The 20852-nt window shown below is 46.8% G+C and overlaps 1 protein-coding gene and 1 long non-coding RNA gene across 3 annotated transcripts in view; one reads left to right on the top strand and one right to left on the bottom strand.

The window, feature by feature from the left end:
* The window catches only part of AHDC1 (AT-hook DNA binding motif containing 1), a 193708-nt gene extending 192021 nt beyond the window's left edge, over positions 1 to 1687 (bottom strand). Inside the window, exon 1 of one of the 2 annotated variants that reach the window (XM_081920488.1) lies at positions 216 to 1687. In XM_081920488.1, the coding sequence (XP_081776614.1) occupies positions 216 to 379 (164 nt within the window). In that variant the 5' untranslated portion in view covers positions 380 to 1687. The remainder of the gene's footprint in view (positions 1 to 215) is intronic. The other variant, XM_081920487.1, reaches the window with a different exon arrangement.
* Positions 1 to 20852, top strand: part of LOC309375404 — a 113819-nt gene that overhangs the window by 67501 nt on the left and 25466 nt on the right. The window lies entirely within an intron of this gene.

Below are 20852 nucleotides of genomic sequence, written 5' to 3'. Positions count from 1 at the left end.
AAATTCTGTAGCCATCAAGCATCCTGCGCTGGAGGAGCAGGGGGCGGGCAGCGGATTTGGGGGTGGGGGTCGCCAGAAACAAACACATAAATTTTAAAATAAGAGGGAGGGTTGGCGATCTATTCCTTCTGGAGCAAGGGCTCTGTGGTGGTGGGCAAGGGCTGGACGGGAGAGAGCGCGGGGGAGAGAGAAGAGGGCGCATCGCCCGAGTTAACTCACCAGCCTGCTGCTGCTGCTGTGGGGATCCGATCCCTTCGGCGGCGGCGGCGGCTGCCTTTCGGGAGAGACTTTTTTCCTCCAGAGGAGAGGGCTCCGCGCTGCCGGGGAGACTGCCCGACCCTTCGGCGCCACTGCCAACCTTCAGCGACAGCATATTCATCGCCTCTTTGGCCGATCACATTATCCTCACGCAACTCTGCTGGACATGACTCTACGACGCCTCCTCCTTTCCCCCCTCCCCACTCTCGCTCGCTCTCCTCCTTTCTTTCGTTCTTTCTTCCTCCGTCTCTTTTGCCTCCTTCCCTTCCTTTCAAACACGCCACACAAAAGAAAAAGCCAGGAGGAGGGGTAGGAAGGAAAATATGCAAGGCTGGGAGAATTTGCGCTCGCTCTCTCTCGAGCTCCCTGTGTCTTTTTCTCTTTTTTCCCCTCCCTACTCTCTCCACCCCCTTCTCCCTTTTACTGCTGCTGGGTGGGAGGGGGGGCGGCGAAGGAAACGAAGACAAACCAGACCCTTGACTGTTTCTCCCTCTTTCTTTCTCTCTCTCTCTCTTTTGCTGCTGCTGCTCAGCTGGTGCTGGTGGCGATTTCCCTCCCTGCTCGCCGCCTCCTCCTTTTCTCTCGCCTCCTCTCCTGCCGCTTTGCTGCTTTGCTTTTGCTCGCAGAAAAGGGGAGGGAAGGGGAAAAAGCTGGCTGAGGCTCCCCTCGGCTCGAGCTCCTTAAGAGCTGCTGTCGCTGCCTTGGCTGCCTCCGAAGCTCTCTGCTTACCTTCGCTTGTCAGCGGCAGGAGCAGCATCCGGAACCCCAGGGAGAGACCCGCAAAGCATCCTGGGTGGTGTAGTTCTTTCCGCTAGAAAGGGGAGGGTGAGGGAGGGAAGGTGGTGGTAGCAGCAGCAGACGACGACGACTTTAAAGGGGCGGGATGGACGCTGGTGGGCTGCGCAAAGCGTGGCGCCTTTGCTTCGGATCCCTTCTCCCACGTTGCGGGTTCTCGCGGCCCCCGCCGTTTCCAGCTTGCATGCAGCCGCGATGATGCGGGAGAGGGGAGGGCTGGCCAGCAGGCGGGGGGGGGGGGGAAGGTTACGAGCCGCGAATTGCAAAGCGGCTGCGGGATCCTCAACAGGGGCCTGTGCGTGTGGGTGGAATGGAACACTTGGCGGGGCGTGACGCCAGCGCTGCCCCTGGATCCAGGCATGATTCGAGGTAGAGTTAGAAAAATTGAAAACAAAAATCCCCGTTTCCATTGCACCCGGCACGACTCAAACCGCTCCCCACCCCGCAAAAAAAGAAAGAAAGAAAGATCAGCTGCAACTTCATTCCCCCTCCCTTACCGTGCTGCCTGACTTAAGGAAAGTTTGGACATTCTGTATAGTATTTTTATCCATGCACAATATGACCATTCATAGTACAGGTATACAAACCATACTTTGCAGGGAATGTTTGATGGGCTCAGGGGTATACAGTATTTTTTAATAAAGAAAATAAATAAATAAAAACACCCCTGTGATTAACGAACTAGTTACTGTTTATGTGTCACCAGTGCCCTCTAATGGTGGGAATTGGGACTCGTGTGCCTCAAGCCCATATACAGCTCTCTCACCTTGGCTCTGGGGCAGGGAGCGCTCCACGCTGGCATTGTGGGGGTAGGAGGGTTCCTCTGACGGCGGTGTGCATGCCCACCCTCCTGTCGCCTCAGACGAAGCGTGTTTTGCTGCGTTTCCCCAAACTGCAAACCTCCTTGGACCAGAGGCAGCCGTTAGCAGAACAAAAGAATACGTGTGTGCATATGTATACAGTATATACATACATGTTTTCTTATTCTTATTTCTTATGTATACATATTCCATGGTGTCTGCTGCCCAGGAGGACTGGTGGGACGGAAGGCAGGTGACCCACAGTAGATGGAGCCAGAGCAGGCAGAGCCCATCCTTCTCCCTGCCTGAGCTGTACAAGGGCAACATTGAGACTAAGGCAGAGAAAAAGGTGACAGGCGGTGCCACTGCTTGCATGTAAGAAGGCTGGCAGGTGGGACTGGTTGAAGCCTGACTGAGGTTGGTGGACCTGCCTGAACTGTATATATATTCAGAGCAAGCTCGGTCTCCTGAGTGTGGAGCCTTTATTTAACCAAGGAGCATCCACACAGGAGGTACTTTCATTGTTGCTCAGAGAACGCTGAGGTGTGAAAAAAGCTTTGTTTTGGGTGGTGGTGGGGAGAACCTGTGGTGGGTCCTCCAAACTGGGAAGCGAGAACAGAAGCACACCGTTTCATTGTCTAGAGATAGGCCATTTCCTGGTTTACACTGAGAAACTATTTTAAAGCCTCCCCAGGGACAGAAGAAGGAGCAGCAGGCATCCCCACAAGACACCAGAATGGAAAAGGGGAGGGGAAGAAAAACCAAGCCAGCCCAGTGAGGGCTGAGCATTGTCACTGCCAGTGACTGGGGAGAAGTGGGAGAGAAAGGAGGCGGGATGGAAGGACTGGAATATTTTGCTGGCGGTTTGGTCATTAATTGCCAATTCTTTCCTACTCTGACTAACCCTTGCGCTTCACTCTAAACTCAGAGATGGGAACTCAGAAATGTGACCCTTGGCCCTGCTGGTTGGGGCTGACAGGCGTTGGAGCCCAATAACATCTGGAGAGCCACAGCAGGGAGGGGGAACCTCCAGCCCATGGGTCAAATTTGGCCCACCATGGCCCACTCTACAGGAAGGCAATTTCTCCAACACCACACCCACCTGCCCCATACCTGACACCATGTGACTCAAATGCTTACGCAGCTGCTTCCTGAAGAAAGCAGGAATGAAGGTCCCACACATCAGCTCATGTACAGGGAGTTAAATCCAGCTTCCTGTCTCCCCTCCCCTCACACCTGCATGCCATCTTTGGCAGGTAGGTGGCACCACCCATCTGTCAGTCACCTGATGTCATTATGATAGCAGATGCTTGACAGGTCCTGCCCACCTGCCAAAGTTGGCCCACAGGATGGAGGCATAAAGATCTGGTCCACTGGGCCAAAAGGGTTGCACACCCCTGGACTACGGTCTCTTCCCCGCTGCTGTAATTGGACCCCCCTATCTTACTTGAATGCTCCCGTCACTCTAAAGCAGTTCCTCCCACGACATTGTAAAGGACACAGGCGTTCTAGCGGTTCAGCGGAGTTTCGTTGTTGCCCAAACTCTTCAGCTCCTTACCCTCAGCTTGGGAATGTCGGCTCTCCTGAAGCTCAAACTGCCAAGGGGTGGAGCTTAGATGTTAAAGGGCGGTGCCTTCCCAGCGCCTTCTACAAATAAAACAAATAAATAATAAAACTACCATCAAAATAGAAAAAAATACAACATCAAAACACTGGTTAACCCATTATAAACAACAAAACAGTCAGAACAGCAGCGGTTTAAAAAACAGTACCAAGAAGACCAGTACCAAGAAGAACAGTACCAAGAGCTCTAGCAGATAGCAGATTTAAAATTAAGGCATACATTAAATGCCAACTGTCTTCTTTTTTCTTTTCTTTTTTAGTCTTTACTAAAAGCCCAGATTAAGACAGGCAGAGAGGGAGCCTGGTGGATCACCATTAGGAGGAAGTTCCGGAGTCTTGGTGCCACCACAGAGAAGCCCCTGTCCTTTGTTTGGTTTCATGTGTGGTTGGGACAGGGAACAGGCCCTCCATTAACTGTCTTTATGGCTTGGTTGGCTCTGGGTCTGGGAGGTGTCTGTAATCTGGTCCTAATCTATATCTCATCCAGTGGCTCCTGAGACACTGAGTAAAACCCAGATTCTGAGGTAATCTGGTTTTGGGAGCTGATGGCTTCTGAGGTAATCTGATTTTAAATTTAATCTAGCAGCCTCCTGAGACAGTGAATAAAGCATGACAGGGAGTAAGCCCTCCAGGGTCAATATTTATGGCTCAGTTGGCACTGGGTTTGGGAGCTGGTGGTTTCTGAGGTCATCTGGTCTTAGGTCTCATCGAATGGCCCCCTGAGACACTGAGTAAAACCCAGTTTCTGAGGTAATCTGGTTTGGGGAGTTGGTAGCTTCTGAGGTAATCTGATTTTTAAGACTCATCTAGTGGCCCTCTGAGATACTGAGTAAAATATGCCTAGTAATGGCTATGCAATTGTAACCCTATCATCTCCTCCATTCCCAATGTTCAGACTATGTGTGCCATTGCTAATGTAGCCAAAATGGCACCACCCACATGTGACAGGAGAGGTAGCAGGCTTGCAGAGGTATAAAACAATCTTTTGGAGTGAGATTAACTCTGCCAAACAAAAGAAAACTGAAGTGAGGTCTGAGCATGCTTAGTAGACAGAAAACAAGGGAAAGCGTAAATGGAATGTATTGTCCTGGAAGAGACCTTTTTAAAAAATAAAACAATTCCCATACTTTTAAATCTTTTTTTTTTAATTATTATTATTCCTGCTTACCTTTTAAACTAAACTATATTCATTTTATGGTGCTGTCTTCTTACTCATGTTCCCCCCCCCCCCAAGTATGTTGCTTTAAAAATATATTTTTAAAATTTTCTTTTCTCGTACAGTAATTCTGATCCTTCCTCAGCTGTCATAGGTACTTGTTAAAGGACACCTAATTCCCAGCATGAAGAATTTGATAAAATGCTTACATTTCACTATTGAAATTTGCAGCATAATTTAGCAAAAATTTAATCTCACCTTTCGTAGATAAATTTAAAAATATTGCGTTAAAAATCTGTTTGTTAATCCAAAATGTTAACATATCCCTAATTATAATTCCTAAACAGAATGACACCCATAAATGGGGTATACTGTAATGGGGGGTCACATTTGGAGGATATTTGTTTGGATGTTTGTCAGCAAGCTCAGACTTGGGGTGGTGGTGGAATTAGGGCTGGCCTGAGACATTTTGGCACCTGAGGCTAACCACAAAATGGAGTCGTCGTCCCCCTCCCCCAGTCAGGGAAGAAGGGATGAGTGAAGATCTACATCAGGAACAAGGGGAGAATAAAGATCTACATCCACAAGAAGGGTGGGAGGAGACCAGTAGCACCTCCTATTCACCAAGAGGCCTGTGTAGAGGCAGCATTAGTGGTATGGCTGCCAAGGAGGTGGCAGATCCTGTCTCCAAGGAGCCTACCACAGCTGCAAAGGCAGCAGCCACAGGCAATTACCGTATTTTTCGCTCTATAAGACGCACCAGACCACAAGACGCACCTAGTTTTTGGAGGAGGAAAACAAGAAAAAAAATATTCTGAATCTCAGAAGCCAGAACAGCAAGAGGGATCACTACGCAGTGAAAGCAGCAATCCCTCTTGCTGTTCTGGCTTCTGGGATAGCTGCGCAGCCTGCATTCACTTCATAAGACGCACCCACATTTCCCCTTACTTTTTGGGAGGGAAAAAGTGAGTCTTATAGAGCAAAAAATACGGTGATTCATTGGAGTCCATCCAGATCTGCTGTGCCTACCCCCGTGGATCCTGCTGCATGAGGCAGTCAGCTCAACTTGCCTCATGGGTGGGCCGGCCCTGGGTGGAACTTTGGTTGACGTTGCATAGTATCGTGTACATGTTGGGATTCTTTGGTGGGGCCAAAACCGAAAAACTGTTAACTCCCCATTGCTTGGATATATTCCGTCAAACTCTGCCAGCTGAAGTGGATGGTGAACAGAGAACCACAATGAATATCCATGACTGAGGGGTGGAGGTGGGGACAGAACATGGTAATGTGCCAATTACATACACAGGGGAAAAATGGATCTCAACAACAACAATTAGCAGACCTTAATGTTGCTGAATTCACCATGCGAAAGGCTGGGCTGGATGAATCCGAAGCCGGAATTAAGATTGCCGGAAGAAATATCAACAACCTCAGATATGCAGATGACACAACCTTGATGGCAGAAAGTGAGGAGGAATTAAAGAACCTTTTATTGAGGGTGAAAGAGGAGAGCACAAAATATGGTCTGAAGCTCAACATCAAAAAAACGAAGATCATGGCCACTGGTCCCATCACCTCCTGGCAAATAGAAGGAGAAGAAATGGAGGCAGTGAGAGATTTTACTTTCTTGGGCTCCATGATCACTGCAGATGGTGACAGCAGCCATGAAATTAAGAGACGCCTGCTTCTTGGGAGGAAAGCAATGACAAACCTAGACAGCATCTTAAAAAGTAGAGACATCACCTTGCCAACAAAGGTCCGTATAGTAAAAGCTATGGTTTTCCCAGTAGTGATGTATGGAAGTGAGAGCTGGACCATAAAGAAGGCTGATTGACGAAGAATTGATGCTTTTGAATTATGGTGCTGGAGGAGACTCTTGAGAGTCCCATGGACTGCAAGAAGAACAAACCGATCCATTCTTAAGGAAATCAGCTCACTGGAAGGACAGATCGTGAAGCTGAGGCTCCAATACTTTGGCCACCTCATGAGAAGAGAAGACTCCCTGGAAAAGACCCTGATGTTGGGAAAGATGGAGGGCACAAGGAGAAGGGGACGACAGAGGACGAGATGGTTGGATAGTGTCTTCAAAGCTACAAACATGAGTCTGACCAAACTGCGGGAGGCAGTGGAAGACAGAAGTGCCTGGCGTGCTCTGGTCCATGGGGTCACGAAGAGTTGGACACGACTAAACGACTAAACAACAACAATGTTGCTGAGGATTTATTCTGCTCCACTATAAATTTTGTCACCCCTTCCTTCCCACTCTGCCCCTTTAGAGTGCCAGACTAAGATAGTAGTTAGTGTTGGAAAACAGGGTGCAGATCTCCACTTCTCCATGAAGTTTGCTGGGTGACCTTGGGCCAGTCACTAACCTACCACAAAGGGTTGCTGTGAGCATTAAATGAGCTCCTTGGGAATATAAATGCAAAAAGAAAAGTAAAAAAAAAATCAGCCCTGTGAGGAGGCCGACTCACAAAAGCTTAAATTGCTACCAATAGACCACTCAAGATTCAATCCAGCTCAAGTATAATCAAAGATGCAGCCCTAAGCACATTTGCTTGGCAATAATTCCCTTTGAATTACAGGGACTTACATTGGCACAAGCAGGGTTAGGAGGAGCTTACAGATGAAGTTTTCCCAATTTGCTTTGACGGAAGGTGCACAAAAGAGGCAGGCGTCAAGATGGTACTGAAAAACGCAGGGAGCTTTGACTGCCTATGATTGACACCAGCTTGACTGCAGGAGGTGCCAGAAGGAAGTGTACTTAGATGAAGGAATTGAGGGGATGCTCATCAAATTTGCAGATGACAGCAAACTGGCAGGGGTAGCCAATGCCACAGAAGACAGAATCGGGGTTCAAAATGACCTTAACAGATTGGAGCGCTGGGCCCAAACTAACAAAATGAATTTCAAATGTAAGGTTCTGCACCTAAGACAGGAAGATATAAGATATAAGATGGGGCTTGCCAGTAGTACATGTGAAAGGGATCCAGGGCTCTTAGTATAGACCACAAGATTAACATGAGTCAAAAGTGCAATGCAGCAGCAAAAAAGCTAATGCTGTTCTAGGCTGCATCAACAGAAGTATAGTGCCCCGATCAAGGGAAGTAACAGTCCCACTCTATTCTGCCTTACTGTGTCCAATTCTGGGCACCACAGCTTCAGAAGGATGTTGACAAGCTGGAACGTGTTCAGAGGAGGGCAACCAAGATGCGAAAGGCTTTGGAAAGCAAGCCTTATGAGGAGTGCTTGAAGGAGCTGGTTATGTTTAGCCTGGAAAAGAGGAGATTGAGAGGAGGTATGATAGTAGCCATCTTCAAATATCTAAACGGCCTCGGCCCAGTATACCTGAAGGAGCATCTCCACCCCATCGCTCTGCCCGGACACTGAGGTCCAGTGCTGAGGGCCTTCTGGCTGTTCCCTCACTGCGAGAAGCAAAGCTACAGGGAACCAGGCAGAGGACCTTCTCAGTAGTGGCACCCGACCTGTGGAACGCCCTCCTACCAGATGTCAAAGAGAAAAACAACTACCAGACTTTTAGAAGACATCTGAAGGCAGCCCTGTTTAGGGAAACTTTTAATGTTTGACAGACTATTGTATTTTAATATTTTGTTGGAAGTCGTCCAGAGTGGCAGGGTACAAATAAATTATTATTATTATTATTATTATTATTATTATTATTATTGGTTGTCACAAGGAAGATGGAGCATGCTTGTTTTCCCCTACTCTAGGGGGTAGGACTCGAACCAATGGCTTCATGTTACAAGAAAGGAGATTCCAACTAAACACCAGGAAGAACTTTCTGACAGTAAGAGCTGTTCAATAATGGGACGGTCTCCCTTGGGAGGTTGTGGACTTTTCTTCCTTGGAGATTTTTAAGCAGAGGGTGGATGGCCATCTGTCATGGGTGCTTTAGATGATGTTCCTGCATTGCAGGTTGGACTAGATTATCCTATGGGTCCCTTCCAACTCTACGATTCTCTGACCCTAAGGCAGGGCACACACATGCACCAACAACCAGTAGACCAAACTAACAATAGCTGGCACCACAGCAAAAATGTCTGTTTGCGCTACTGCTACATGACAAAGGCTAAAACCCAGTTCAAATCCCAAAGGACAAGCAGGGCTTACTTTCAAGTAAACATACATGTGTTCGAGCTGTGATGCCCCTTTTTCCTAGACTTTTCGACAATACCGGTTTTGCATCAGTGGGCGATCAGAGGCATTTGGCCTCTACCAGCCGATGATGTCAGCTTCGAAATCCCTGGCTATTTTTAGCTGCTGATCAAAATCAATGCTGATCTGCATAGCCCTTCTCCCTCTCCCTCTTTCTCACCGGGCTTTTGCTTGGAATTAATACAGCATAGCCCCACCACAGCATTCCTGGCATGTACATGGGATGAACACACCCGGTAACGGGGTCAAGGGTTCAGCAGAGACAAGTTGGAATCAGGAGGACCTCACTCCCAAAGGAAGAAGCAAAGACCATACAGAGAAACACACAGTAGAGAAAACTGCCTTATGGGAAGTCAGACCCATTGGTTTATCTGGCTCACTATTGTCCACACTGTCTGGGAAGGGCTCTCCAGGATTTCAGGCACCTAACTTCTCCACATCTGATTTGATTTATTGCATTTCTATGCCGCTTTTCGTTCCAATGAATATCAAAGGGGCTTACAAACAATAAATAACAATAATCTAATAGAACATAATAGAACATCACAAATCAAGCATAAATCAAGTGAAATATATATATTTTTAAATCCTCAATAAAACAATAATAATAATATATAAAACACCATTAACAAAACTTGGGCCAGGTCTGGAAGTAGCCTCTGGGAAAGCACAATAGTCCTTAGTGGACTCTTTAGGTGGTAGAGGCCTTGGCTTCTCTGGCCCTGCCCTTCTGTAATGCTTTCTTTTCAGTATTGAATAATTACACCTCTTTTCCAAGGTTATAAGTATTATTTGTTAACTCATATGCCACTCAGTGCCAAAATAGGACTTCTAAGCATTTTGGAAGTACTGTGCATTAAAAGAAAATACCCATGGGGTTGTAGCCAACTAGATTCTACTCAGAGTAGACCCACTGAAATGAATGACACTAAGTTAGTAGTGCCCATTGACTGCAATGGATCTACTTTATAAGTAGAGTTGGTCGCAACCCCATCAGGTAGTATTCGACCATGTTTTTCTCAGCGTACACCCACTGAAATGAATGAACACGACTAAGTTAGGTGCATTAATTTCAACAAGCCTACTCTGAGTAAAACACACTTGAATACCAGTCATAGACATGAAAATTAAAATATAAATACAAGCAATCAATTAAAATGTGCAATAAAAAAGACCCCATTAAAACAACACAGCAATTAAAACAGGAGAGTCGGGTCAAGAGATCAAGGGAATGCCTGTGCAAACAGGTGCGTCTTCAAAAGCATGAGAGCTCACGGGTGCTTCCAGATTGGCAGCTCCTAGCGCTACGTCGTCATTTATCTTCTGCTGAATTACAATCAGCTTTCCCCTCTTAAGAGGTGGGTGGGCAGAGCGCTTTCATCGGCTTTGCATGCAGAAGGCCCCAGGTCCAGACCCCAGCACTTTTACATGGGGCTGACTGGCAATGTCCCACACCTGAAACTCAGGAGAGCAATTGCTAGTCAATGTGTAGACAATGCTGCGCTAGACAGGTCAATTGTCTGATCTGGTATAAGCCAACTCCCTGTGTTCCTATGCAGTCTACCAAGCACATTCAGCAACAAAGATGCTGGAGGACAAAATGGTAGGCAGGCAGCACTGAATGGAAGCAGCCAGAAGGATTGTGGGGAGATAAAGATATGCAACAACTTCTGAGCAGCAGCAGCAGCATACCCTCCAACGTTTCTCTGATGAAAATAGGGACATCCTATTAATAACAATAACAATAAAACATTTTTATTATTTATACCTCACCCATCTGACTTGGTTGCCCCAGCGACTCTGGGCGGCTTCCAACATATACAAAAACATTATAAAACATTAAGCATTAAAAAAAACTTCCCTATACAGGGCTGCCTTCAGTTGTCTTTTGAAGGTTGTATAGTTACAGTCATACCTCGGGTTACAGCCGCTTCAGGTTACATTTTTTCGGGTTACGCACCCGCCAAAACCCAGAAGTACCAGAACGGGTTACTTCCAGATTTCGGCAGTCACGCATACACAGAAGCGCCAAATCGCAACCCACGCATGTGCAGATGGGCCGCTGCGGGTTGCGAACGCTGCAGGTTGCGAATGTGCATCCTGCACGGATCACATTCGCAACCCGAGTGTCCACTGTACTTATCTCCTTGACTTGGGGGTCACATAACGCCATACCCTCCAACATAGGGATGTCCTAAGGAAAAGCGGGGCATTCTGGGATCAAATCAGAAACCAGGATGGCTTCTGTAAATCCAGGATTGTCCTTGGAAAATAGGGACACTTGGAGGGACTGCAGCAGTCTCCCTAACCAGCCGCAGAGGCTGGTCCATTAGGGCGAATGGCACACAGGCCCACCAAGCTCAGTCTGCCTCCAACCAGCCCCTGCCTGCCTGCCTGCCTGCCTGCCTGCCTGCCTCCTTTCTTGCAACAGTCCCAGGGGGTGGCATTGGCTGTCAGCTTGATCTCAGTGCTGCCCTTGAAGAACTCGGAAGGAAGGAGGGTGGCGACAAAGCTAGAGTGAGTTGTCTGCACTTGTCATTTGCTCTGACTCTGCTTACTGTGGGCTTCCGCCCTACCAATAGGCACCAGCCGCCACTGCAGACGAGCAAGAACTTGACATCCCATTCACACCACCTTTCAAAGCACACAACTATTGTTAAAATCACCCCAGTGCCAATTCCAGGGATAGAAAGTCTGGAATTTGGTGGTTTGCTATAGGAGGAAGAAGTTGCCAGTTGCAGAACTCTTCTTAGGAAGCCCAGATCTTTGGCCTGTGGAAATCTTTCAGCTGTATATTCTGGCAGATCAAAGCAAATTATGCTCAGACCTATTATCACCTCGATTTTGGCACACATGCGGCTGTGTGGTAGCATTAATTTGCCCTGAGTGTCATACGTGGCATTCTGTGATGCATCATCGTGCGCGCTTGTTTTTCTGAGCGCAGGCAACCGAGAGGAGTCGGTTTTCAGGGGAGGAGGGGACAGCCAGGACGCAGAAGCAATATTTGCATGCTGTACCTGTGTTGCTGTGGGAGGGAGGTGAGAGCAGGTGTCAGGAAAGATCGCACCACTCCAAAGCCCATTAGTTCTGGTAAAGTGCCTCGGGTCTCCTCTCGTCAGCATCAGCAAAGCAAGCGACGCACGGCTGAGCCTAGGTGCCAACAGCTAAACCGCAGGAGTCTTGGTTCTTGGTGGTGGCTGTAGTGTCCAAATTCCTGCCCAAAGCTATCCTAACACAAAGAAAAAGGGAGGTGTGTTTTTTTTTTAATCATCTGCAGAGCTAGTGGCCTTATCATGGGTTAAGATATAGTGGCTGCTTCAAAGGAGAGTTTTTGGGGAGAACAGTAGCATGGGAGACAGACAGGTTTGATGCAGGCTGCACCCGAAGACATGGCCTCCCCACCCATAGGGACGCCAGAGAATTCTGGTGGGAACAGAAATTGAAGCAGAGGAAATGTTCGCTTATTTGCCCATGTCTGAGACAGAAATCTATCCAGTGAATATGAGCCGAATGCGCTGTTGCTTTCACTCCACAAAACATATGCAGGTGACTCGACATACACGGGGGTTATGCTTTGTGGATAGTGTGTAAAGCCAAAATCGCATATAGTCCGAACAATTTGGGTTTAATGTTGGGTGGGATTGCCAAACTCTTTTATCCCAGACACTTGTCCGTTTTCTGCTCCCTTTTTAACTTTTTTGCCAAGCGCATAAATCTGAATGTGCACAAGTTAAATGTGTGTAAGTTGCAAGTTACTTGTCCATAAATAATTACATTCTCTCCCCCCCCCCCCCGTCTTTTTGCACTGTATTTCCTTTCCATTGAAATGGATGGATTGGGATAATGTAATGACAGTGTAACTTATGTCATTTACGTAATTAATCATGCCAGTGACATGTGGAATATAGGAAGATGCCTTGTCAAGCTGTAAGTCCATCTAGCCAGTTCTTAACTAGAGGCGTGCTTTCGCTAATGGGGTCTCTTGCTGCCGTTGTGCCGCCAGCACACGATTTCCGTTCTCATCCTGGGGCAAAGTTCTCAACTCGAGGTAACTCTTCCAGCTTAGCGGAGTTTGTAACCTGAAGCATTTACAACATGAGGCGTTTGTAACTCAAAGTACCACTGTAAACAGTCACGGCTTCCCCCCAAAGAATCCTGGGAAATGTAGTTTGTTAAGGGTTTTGAGACCTATTAGGAGACCCCTATTGCCTTCAATGAGCTACAATTCCCTGAGTCATGTAACAATAAATCTCTCTTTCCAGGGAACCCTGGAATTGTAATAGTGGATGAGTGCTACGAGTTCTTTGTTAGTAAACCCAGTGCTTTTTTATGGGGGGGGACGCAGGGGGACACATACCCCTAAACATTTTGTGAGTCTAAGTTTGGCCTCATTGTGAGGCAGTATTTCAATGTGAGTTGGAAAATGAGAGTACCCCTAAACATTTTTTTTAGAAACAAAAGCACTGAGTAAACCTATACCCTTCCCCAAACTACAGTTCCCAATATTCCTTGGTTTGAAACTATGGGCCCATACTCACTTTAGTTTGTCCTGTGATTTCAAGTCACTGGTCCAAGGGGACATAAAAACCACACCTCTTGGACCTATGACTTGAAATCATAGAACTAGCTTAAGTGCAGATGGGCCCGTAGTTTCTAACAAATGAAAAGTGTGGAAGGGCCCTATGACAGGCCTTTAACTGTCAACTACTTATCTCTGCACCCTGAGGGCTAGAAACCTGTTCTTTGTTTTTAAAGGACAGCTGGGCTTCTCAGGAATTTTTTAGGAACCCACATTCAGATGCGATGCAATAAACCTGCCTCAGAGTCTATTAGCGGTAGCGGCCCAGGCCGTGTTCTGGAATGCTTTTGAGCCAGATCGAACCACTGTCAGAGAAATCATTAGTCTGTCTGAATACAGCTGTTCTCATGTCGCCTTGCTGGCTAGCCTGGGCAGGCAGAAATATAACCAGACCTGCCTGCAGAACAGTGACCTCCTTGGAGGCTTAATAAACAAGTCACGCTAAAGTGCAGCATCAGGTTCAGGCCCCTTGTTCCAGAGCGTCCACCTGCTCCTCGGATGTTGGGAGTCCAGGTCAGGCACGCATGCTGCATTAGCAATGCAGGCAATTTGCTAACACCCAGCACGTCATTCCCTCTGGCTCAGACCTGCTCCAGGCTACAAATCCCAAGAAGCAAGAGGAGGAGGCCAAAAATAGCTCCTTTCTCTCTCTCCAGCCCCCCACCCCAGCTTCTTAGACAAAGATGCCATTCTACAAGATCAGGCCTGTTCCCTCCCACAAGGAGAGATAAGCTTCCTTGAGTCCTCTCTAGCCACCTGCCTCCTCTCTACCTCCCCTGTTCTGTTGGCACTGCCAATCACCTACGCCCACCTTTGCCCAACAGCTTCCTTTCTGCGTTGTTTTTCCTCTCCAGGCTTCAGTGCGCCTCTTCCATACCTCTTCTCTTTGTGTGACCCTCGCAATCAGTTTACCTCATGCTCTCTCCCCCAGAGAGCTGTGGTGTGATTAGAGTAGGGCCAGACCAGGGTTTGAATCCCAACTCTGGATGAGAAACGGGTTCCAGTTCACCCAGTGAGCTTCATGGCTAACTCTATCTCGCAAGATAGCTGCGAGGAGAAAATGAACGCCCTCCAAACTGGTGGGTGTATTTTTGCAGCAACATGCCCTTAACGTAGTAGCAGTGCATTTGTGGTAAATTAATATTGGACATATCATTCTGCCGTATTTGTTATTCTGAGACGCTTCCCCAAAGTTACCACATTATTGCCACCTGGAGGGGTACGTTTGTGTTGCAGCAGAACAACAACAATAATAATAATAAAGCAAAGCAGAACATCTGTGGCATAAAAACTGACAAGATTTCAGGAGGAAGCCATGATGCACTGATTGGAAACGAAGCCGGGCCATCCACCCCAAAACTTTTGCAAACTTTGCAAAACCTTGATAACATCATGAGCGTTAAGCCTCATGAATGCATAATTTAAAAAGACATCTGGTAGGAGCCAAGTCAGTCAGGAGATCCACAAGAGAAAATGGTGGGATATAAATGTATATAAAAAAATGAAATAATGTTCTTTCTCTCTTAAGCAAAGAAATGACAGAAGGGGGGCTTTTTTTTTTAACCAGCTGTTATCGCTGAATGGTTTAATAAAGTTCAGCGGACAGGAGAGTCTTAGGTAAATGCTGGGAGAGGTGGCAGATAGCGTCAAAGAAGTTCAAGACTCATAGATTAATAACTCATATTTGTAAGTTTTCTTCCTTCATCATAAGGTCACAGGGTGGTTTAACAATATGATCATTCAATTAAAAACAAGCAAAGCAGTTTATATCATTCTAAAAACAAGTTAAACAGATTCAGATAACATATATTCCATGGTGGGATACAAGGTTCTTATTCAGGGGTCAGCAAACCTTTTCAGCAAGGGCCAGTCCACTGTGGGCGGCCGGACTATATTTTTTTTTGGGGGGGGGGGGTTTGAACGAATTCCTTTCCACCACATATAACCCAGAGATGCATTTTAAATAAAAGCACACATTATTCTCATATAAAAACAGGCCACACAAATAACCCAGAGATGCATTTTAGATAAAATGACACATTCTGCTCATGTAAAAACATGCTGATTCCTGGACCGTCCGCGGGCCAGATTGAGAAAGCGATTGGGCTGCATCCGGCCCCCGGGCCTTAGTTTGCCTACCCATGTTCTTATTGATATAAAATTTATCAAGTGTTCATAAACGTTGCCATATAAAATCATATTTAGTAGGAATATTTTCACTGAATTGTAGAGCTGGAAGGGACCACGAGGATTATCTAATCCAACCCCCTGCAATGCAGGAATCTTTTCCCCCAACATGGGACTCGAACCCACAACCCTGAGATTAAGAATCATAAAATCTTAGAATCTTAGAGCTGGAAGGGACCCAAGGGTCATCTAGTCCAACCCCCTGAGTCTCATGCTCTACCAGCTAAACTACCCCAGGTCCTGCCCAATATTTTTAAAGCTTTTTTATCTTGTATTTTTACTCTCCTTGGATTTATGAGTGTTTTAATGATGTATTTTAGTCTGTTGTTTTGCTTGCAGCATTTGCAAATATTATTTGTTAAAAAAAATTCAAATAAAAGCAGCATGGTGTGGGTTACGCACAGGGTCGCCATATTTCAAACGGTGAAAATCCAGACAGAAAAGTTGAGATTTTATGGGGATACAGCAAAAATGACACTGCCAACATGGGTTGCCATACGTCCGAATTTTCATGGACACCTCGCCTGTTTAAGCCTGGACACTGCTGCCAACTGCAGCATTCCGGATATGCCCTGGAAATTCCGGGTGTATGTCCGTAGAACAGAGGAGGTGGGTTGAGCAAAAGTAGCTTCACTGCCATAAGGACAGGATAAAGAGGTGCATCTTCAGCATATGTCAGAAGCCAAATGATGATGGTGTCAGATGCACCTCTGAGGGGAGTTTCACAATTTAGAGGCTGCCACAGAGAAAGACCTCTCCTTGGCCGCCTTCACAGAACATCTGAGGGTGGCAGGATAGAGGAAGTCTTTCAGGTATTCAGGACCTAAGTTTTTTAATAATAATAATAATAATAATAATAATAATAATAATAATTTGTATCCTGCCCTCCCTGGCCAAAGCTGGGCTCAGAGCAGCTAACAACAGGTAAAAATAGCAGTGCACATAAAATCGCACAGTCAATTAATTAAAAAACATTCTAGAATCAATTCAGATTAAATGCCAAAGTGAGCACCTCGAATGGAGCCCAGAAACAAAATGGCAGCCCATGCAGCTGTTTCAGACCAGAAATGATGTGAGCTCCAAATGGAACTGCAACCGCAGCCAGTGACCTGCTTGCTGCAGTTTGGACCAGCTTCCGAATTGTCTTCAAGGGATTACTTGTTCTTGTTTCTTACAGTCCTTCCAGTTTGGGTTCTGTACTTCTTTTCTTCATTGTTATTAATTATCATTATTCAGAGGAGGCTCTCATTACAGCTGTGTAAATGCTTACAAAAAGTGTAAGGTTATAAGCACGGAATCCTCCTGGAAAGAAGAGTTTTATTTCTATCAGGTTCTTTGCCCTGGATGGTGTCTGGTGAATTTCTCTTCACTGCTACAGGAAGGTCCCTGTTGTTGCAGCAGTGTTGATAATGAAAGTGGGGGGGGGGGAGTTGGAAGGGACCCCAAGAGTCATGGAGTCACAGCTAAAGACTGGGAAGACACAGGAAAGGTGCTAGGTTCAATCCCCAGCATTTCCAGGAACGGCTGGGAAAGACTCCTGCTTGAAACCATGGAGAACTGCTGCCAGTCAGTGTTGACAATACTGGGTTAGATGAAGAAATATTCTGACTTAGTATAAGGCAACTTCCTATGTTTATAGTGGCACCACTTCATGTATTAAGGGAGGAGGGGAGTCACAGTAAGGCTGTGTGCATAATCTCATTTAAGCTGCATCCAGTGTGGTCCCACTGCTAATTTGGGAAGTGGGGTACACAACATTAGCTGCAAGATATTCTGTATCTAAGGTGTCCATGAAATACTGTGTTTTGATGCCTATCGCCCTGAACCAGCTTTGAACTGAACTGAGAAAAAGAATGACCTAGCTGCTTCTTAAGCCAGTCATGTGCATTGTGCACAGCCTAAGATGCGAAAGCAAAAGTGAACTAGGAAGTTTTCAGCAAGTTTTGCAGCAATTTGCAACTTTTTTTTTTTACACCTTCTAATAACTATAGGAGGGTTATCAGCACAGGTTATCAAGGGCTTTTCTTTTTTTAAAGCAGAGAGATTTGTGCCTCTGGCACAGGTCCCACATCCACAGGCAAACTCATGTCATTATTTATAACAATAGTTGCTTAGTGTGTGGAGTCGGTGAATTGGTCAGAAGTGCAGGTGCTCTTTCCTTAAGAGACACAGACATAAGCAGTCTGAAACAAGAGGCGGTTGTTATATTAAGGGTTGGGTGAGGACAAGAGAGATCTGGGTCCAAGCCCTGGTCAACCATAAAGTTCACTAGGTGACCCTGGGGGATTCATTCTCTCACACATAGCCTACCTTGCAGGGTGGTTGTGAGGATGGAAAGGGGACATGCATGCAATCTAGGGCAGGTGTGTGGTAGTTTTGGCCTTCCAGAAATTGCAAATTGCTGCAGAAATGTAGAGGACTGAATTTAAGACTGGGAAAAGGAGAAACCGAGAGGACTGAAATGGGCAGATCCTTCCGTCCCTAGTCTCCAGTCTAAAAACAGGAGTGGCTGAAGGGAGAAACTCGCCTCCAGGCCTGAAAAATATTTTGTCAGTTCAGGGTAGGATTGGAGCCGCAGGAGCACCTTCAGCAAAACATCAGGTACATAGGCCTATAAATCGCAGGCATGGGGAGATAGATAGACCTGTGCTGCATTTATCAGTCCGAGAGGATTAGCCCTTGAGGCATAATGAACCCTTTGCAAAGGATGGCATCGTGAGCAAGCATCTGTCCCAGGCTTCCAGGCACCTGTGTGCAGAAATCAATGCACTACGCCGTCCTCGCTCATGGGCATAATTCACTACTTCCGTGTTATATATGGAGGCTGCGAGCAAGTCGCAGTGCTGAGGTCATCCTTGGGCTAACGGGAGTCCTTCTCAAAGAGCTCCCCTACCGCATGACCATGGGAGAATTGCAATTCCACAAGGGAGAGGGCGGCTGGTTCCATCTCCCCCAGGGTCTGCGAAGGCAGGAAGGGAGTGTGGGTGGATGACGAGGTTAACGCTTTCCCTTCGCTTGCTTTTCTTTTCTCTTAAAATTCGTCCCAGTTTTCAGGAACTAGGGTGGCCGCTTGTCAAGACGCATCAACAGCCTCCCCACAAAAAAAGGGTAGGGGGAGGAAATGCATCACACAAGGGGGAACGAGGCAGGACACAGAGTTGTATGCAGATGAAGATTTAGGATCCATTACTATATTTAAAATAAAAATATATCTCACCATAGTTGGGAAGACTGGGACGAGGTGACCTATGCACTTGCCCAGGCTGCATACACATCATTTATTTAAAGTAACCCTCCAATAATCCTGGCAGCTGTAGTTAGCTAAGGGCGCTGGGATTGCAGCTCTGTGCAGGCGAACTACAGTTCCCAGGATTAGTTTCTGGGGTGTGTGTTTTAAATGTATGGTGTGCATGCAGCAGCTAACTCCAGGTGCTAACTCATGATGGACAGCTCCCAAGCCCCTGCTCTTGCATCGGGTGGCTCTTTACTTGGACTGAACTGCTGTCCAAAGAAAACTCTGCCCCTTTAAAGTAGGCTGCTGGCTTTTTGCAATCCTGGGTAATGGCTCCTTTCACCCCATCCTTTGCAGCCATTCCTCTCCGCAGGAGGAAAACAACCCATCATTTACACAGGATACCTTTAAAGCACATGACTTCCCCCCCAAAAAAAAATTCCTGGGAACTGCAGTTTGATTGCGGTGCTGGAAACTATAGCTCTGTGAGGTTTAAACTACAGTCCCCAGGATTCTTTGGGAGTCATAAGGGTGGGTATGCAGCCATACCACCATCTTCCCGGGGTATTTTGAGATGTCTGCAGTCCTTTATCCATGCAGCTTCTTCATGAGCTTTGAGCATCACAGTGGAAGAAGAGCCAGCGATGCAAGGCCAGCGATGCAATGTCTCCCACCATTTTAATTTTTGCTGTTAGGCAGCCACTAGGTGCTCTGATTTTGACAGGGTCAACAGTGTTGCTGAGGGTGTGTGTGTGTGTCTTTAAAGAACATTTTTCCCCTCAAAGAATTCTGGGCACTGTAGTTTAACCCACACAGAGTTACAGTTCCCAGCAACCCTTAACAAACTACAGTGCTCACTAAATAGCCAACGCTGTCTAAACTCTCTAAAAACAAATCAGGGTGAATGCTCAATGAATAGGGAGTCTGGAAAAGCGCTCCTAATGCAGACTTGCCACGATTTGTGTCTCTCAGCTGCAGCATTGCCAGCTCCCTGCACCCCTTCCAGTTAATCTATGTGGGAGACGAGTGCAGAGAGCAACAGGAAGGCTCTCCACCAACCCTTGAAAAGGCTCCCTGGCAGCACAGCCATCGGGGATGCTGGAGGATCAATACTTGAATCAGCAGAAGTGGCTTGTTGGGATGAGGGAGCGAGGAGGAGGTGAGGACCCCTCTAAGGTTAAGCCTGCCCCTCTTGCGATCTTTGAAAGATCGCCAAATATTACCCACACCACTTCCATCCATCTGCACGGGTGGGCCTGCAGGGTCTGAGTGGAGAAGTTCGTACAAAATGCAATTAATCTGTAGAATTCATTGGCACACGCTGAATGTCACTGGCATTAATTTGCTTTAAAAGCAATAAGGTCAATGCATGGTGGCTCTTATACATGACAGCCATAATGGCAACCTTAGATTTCTGAGACAGTACTAGACTCTGGGGAATAACTGCAAGTCATGCTTTCTGTGCTTGGCTATCTCCACTGCTTTCCCATTTTAAAATGCTGATCTAGAGGTGGGACATAGATTGGTCTGTCCTAGCTTGGCAATTCTTCTGTTCTTGGACCAGTCCGAGTGGATACCCCATTTTGGCCTTTGAGAGCAGAATTTGGGTTGTGGGGCTGAGGAATGTGCTAGTTTAGATAGCTAGTTTAGATAGGTGCTGTCTTATCACATAATGCAACTTAATAATACGAAGAAGCAGCACACCTCCTGGCATCACCCAGACTTAAACTGTCTCTGGTAGCAGGGAAGAGTGTTGCATGATGTTTTGGAGAGCAATTGCCATGATTTACCAAGAGTAGATAATGGGTGGTCAACCTACAGCAGGGGTGGGGAATCTTTTTTTGCCTGGGGGCCAGATGTTTATCTCCACCGCACAGGTCAACTCTGACAGGTGGGTGGGACCTTGCAACTGCAGATTATAACGACATCAGGGGATTGGCAGTGTGGTGGTCCTCTGCAAGCCTGTCAAAGTTGGACCACGGGGAGTGTGCTTGATGGTGACCAAGCAAGACACAGCTCCCCATGCATCAGCCAATGTGTGGAGAG

The sequence above is a fragment of the Podarcis melisellensis genome (assembly GCF_964234715.1).
Source record: "Podarcis melisellensis genome assembly, chromosome: 8".
In the NCBI taxonomy this organism is placed as follows: Eukaryota; Metazoa; Chordata; class Lepidosauria; order Squamata; family Lacertidae; genus Podarcis; species Podarcis melisellensis.
Note: the sequence above shows the minus strand (reverse complement) of the source record. Positions and strands in the feature narration are given on the sequence as shown.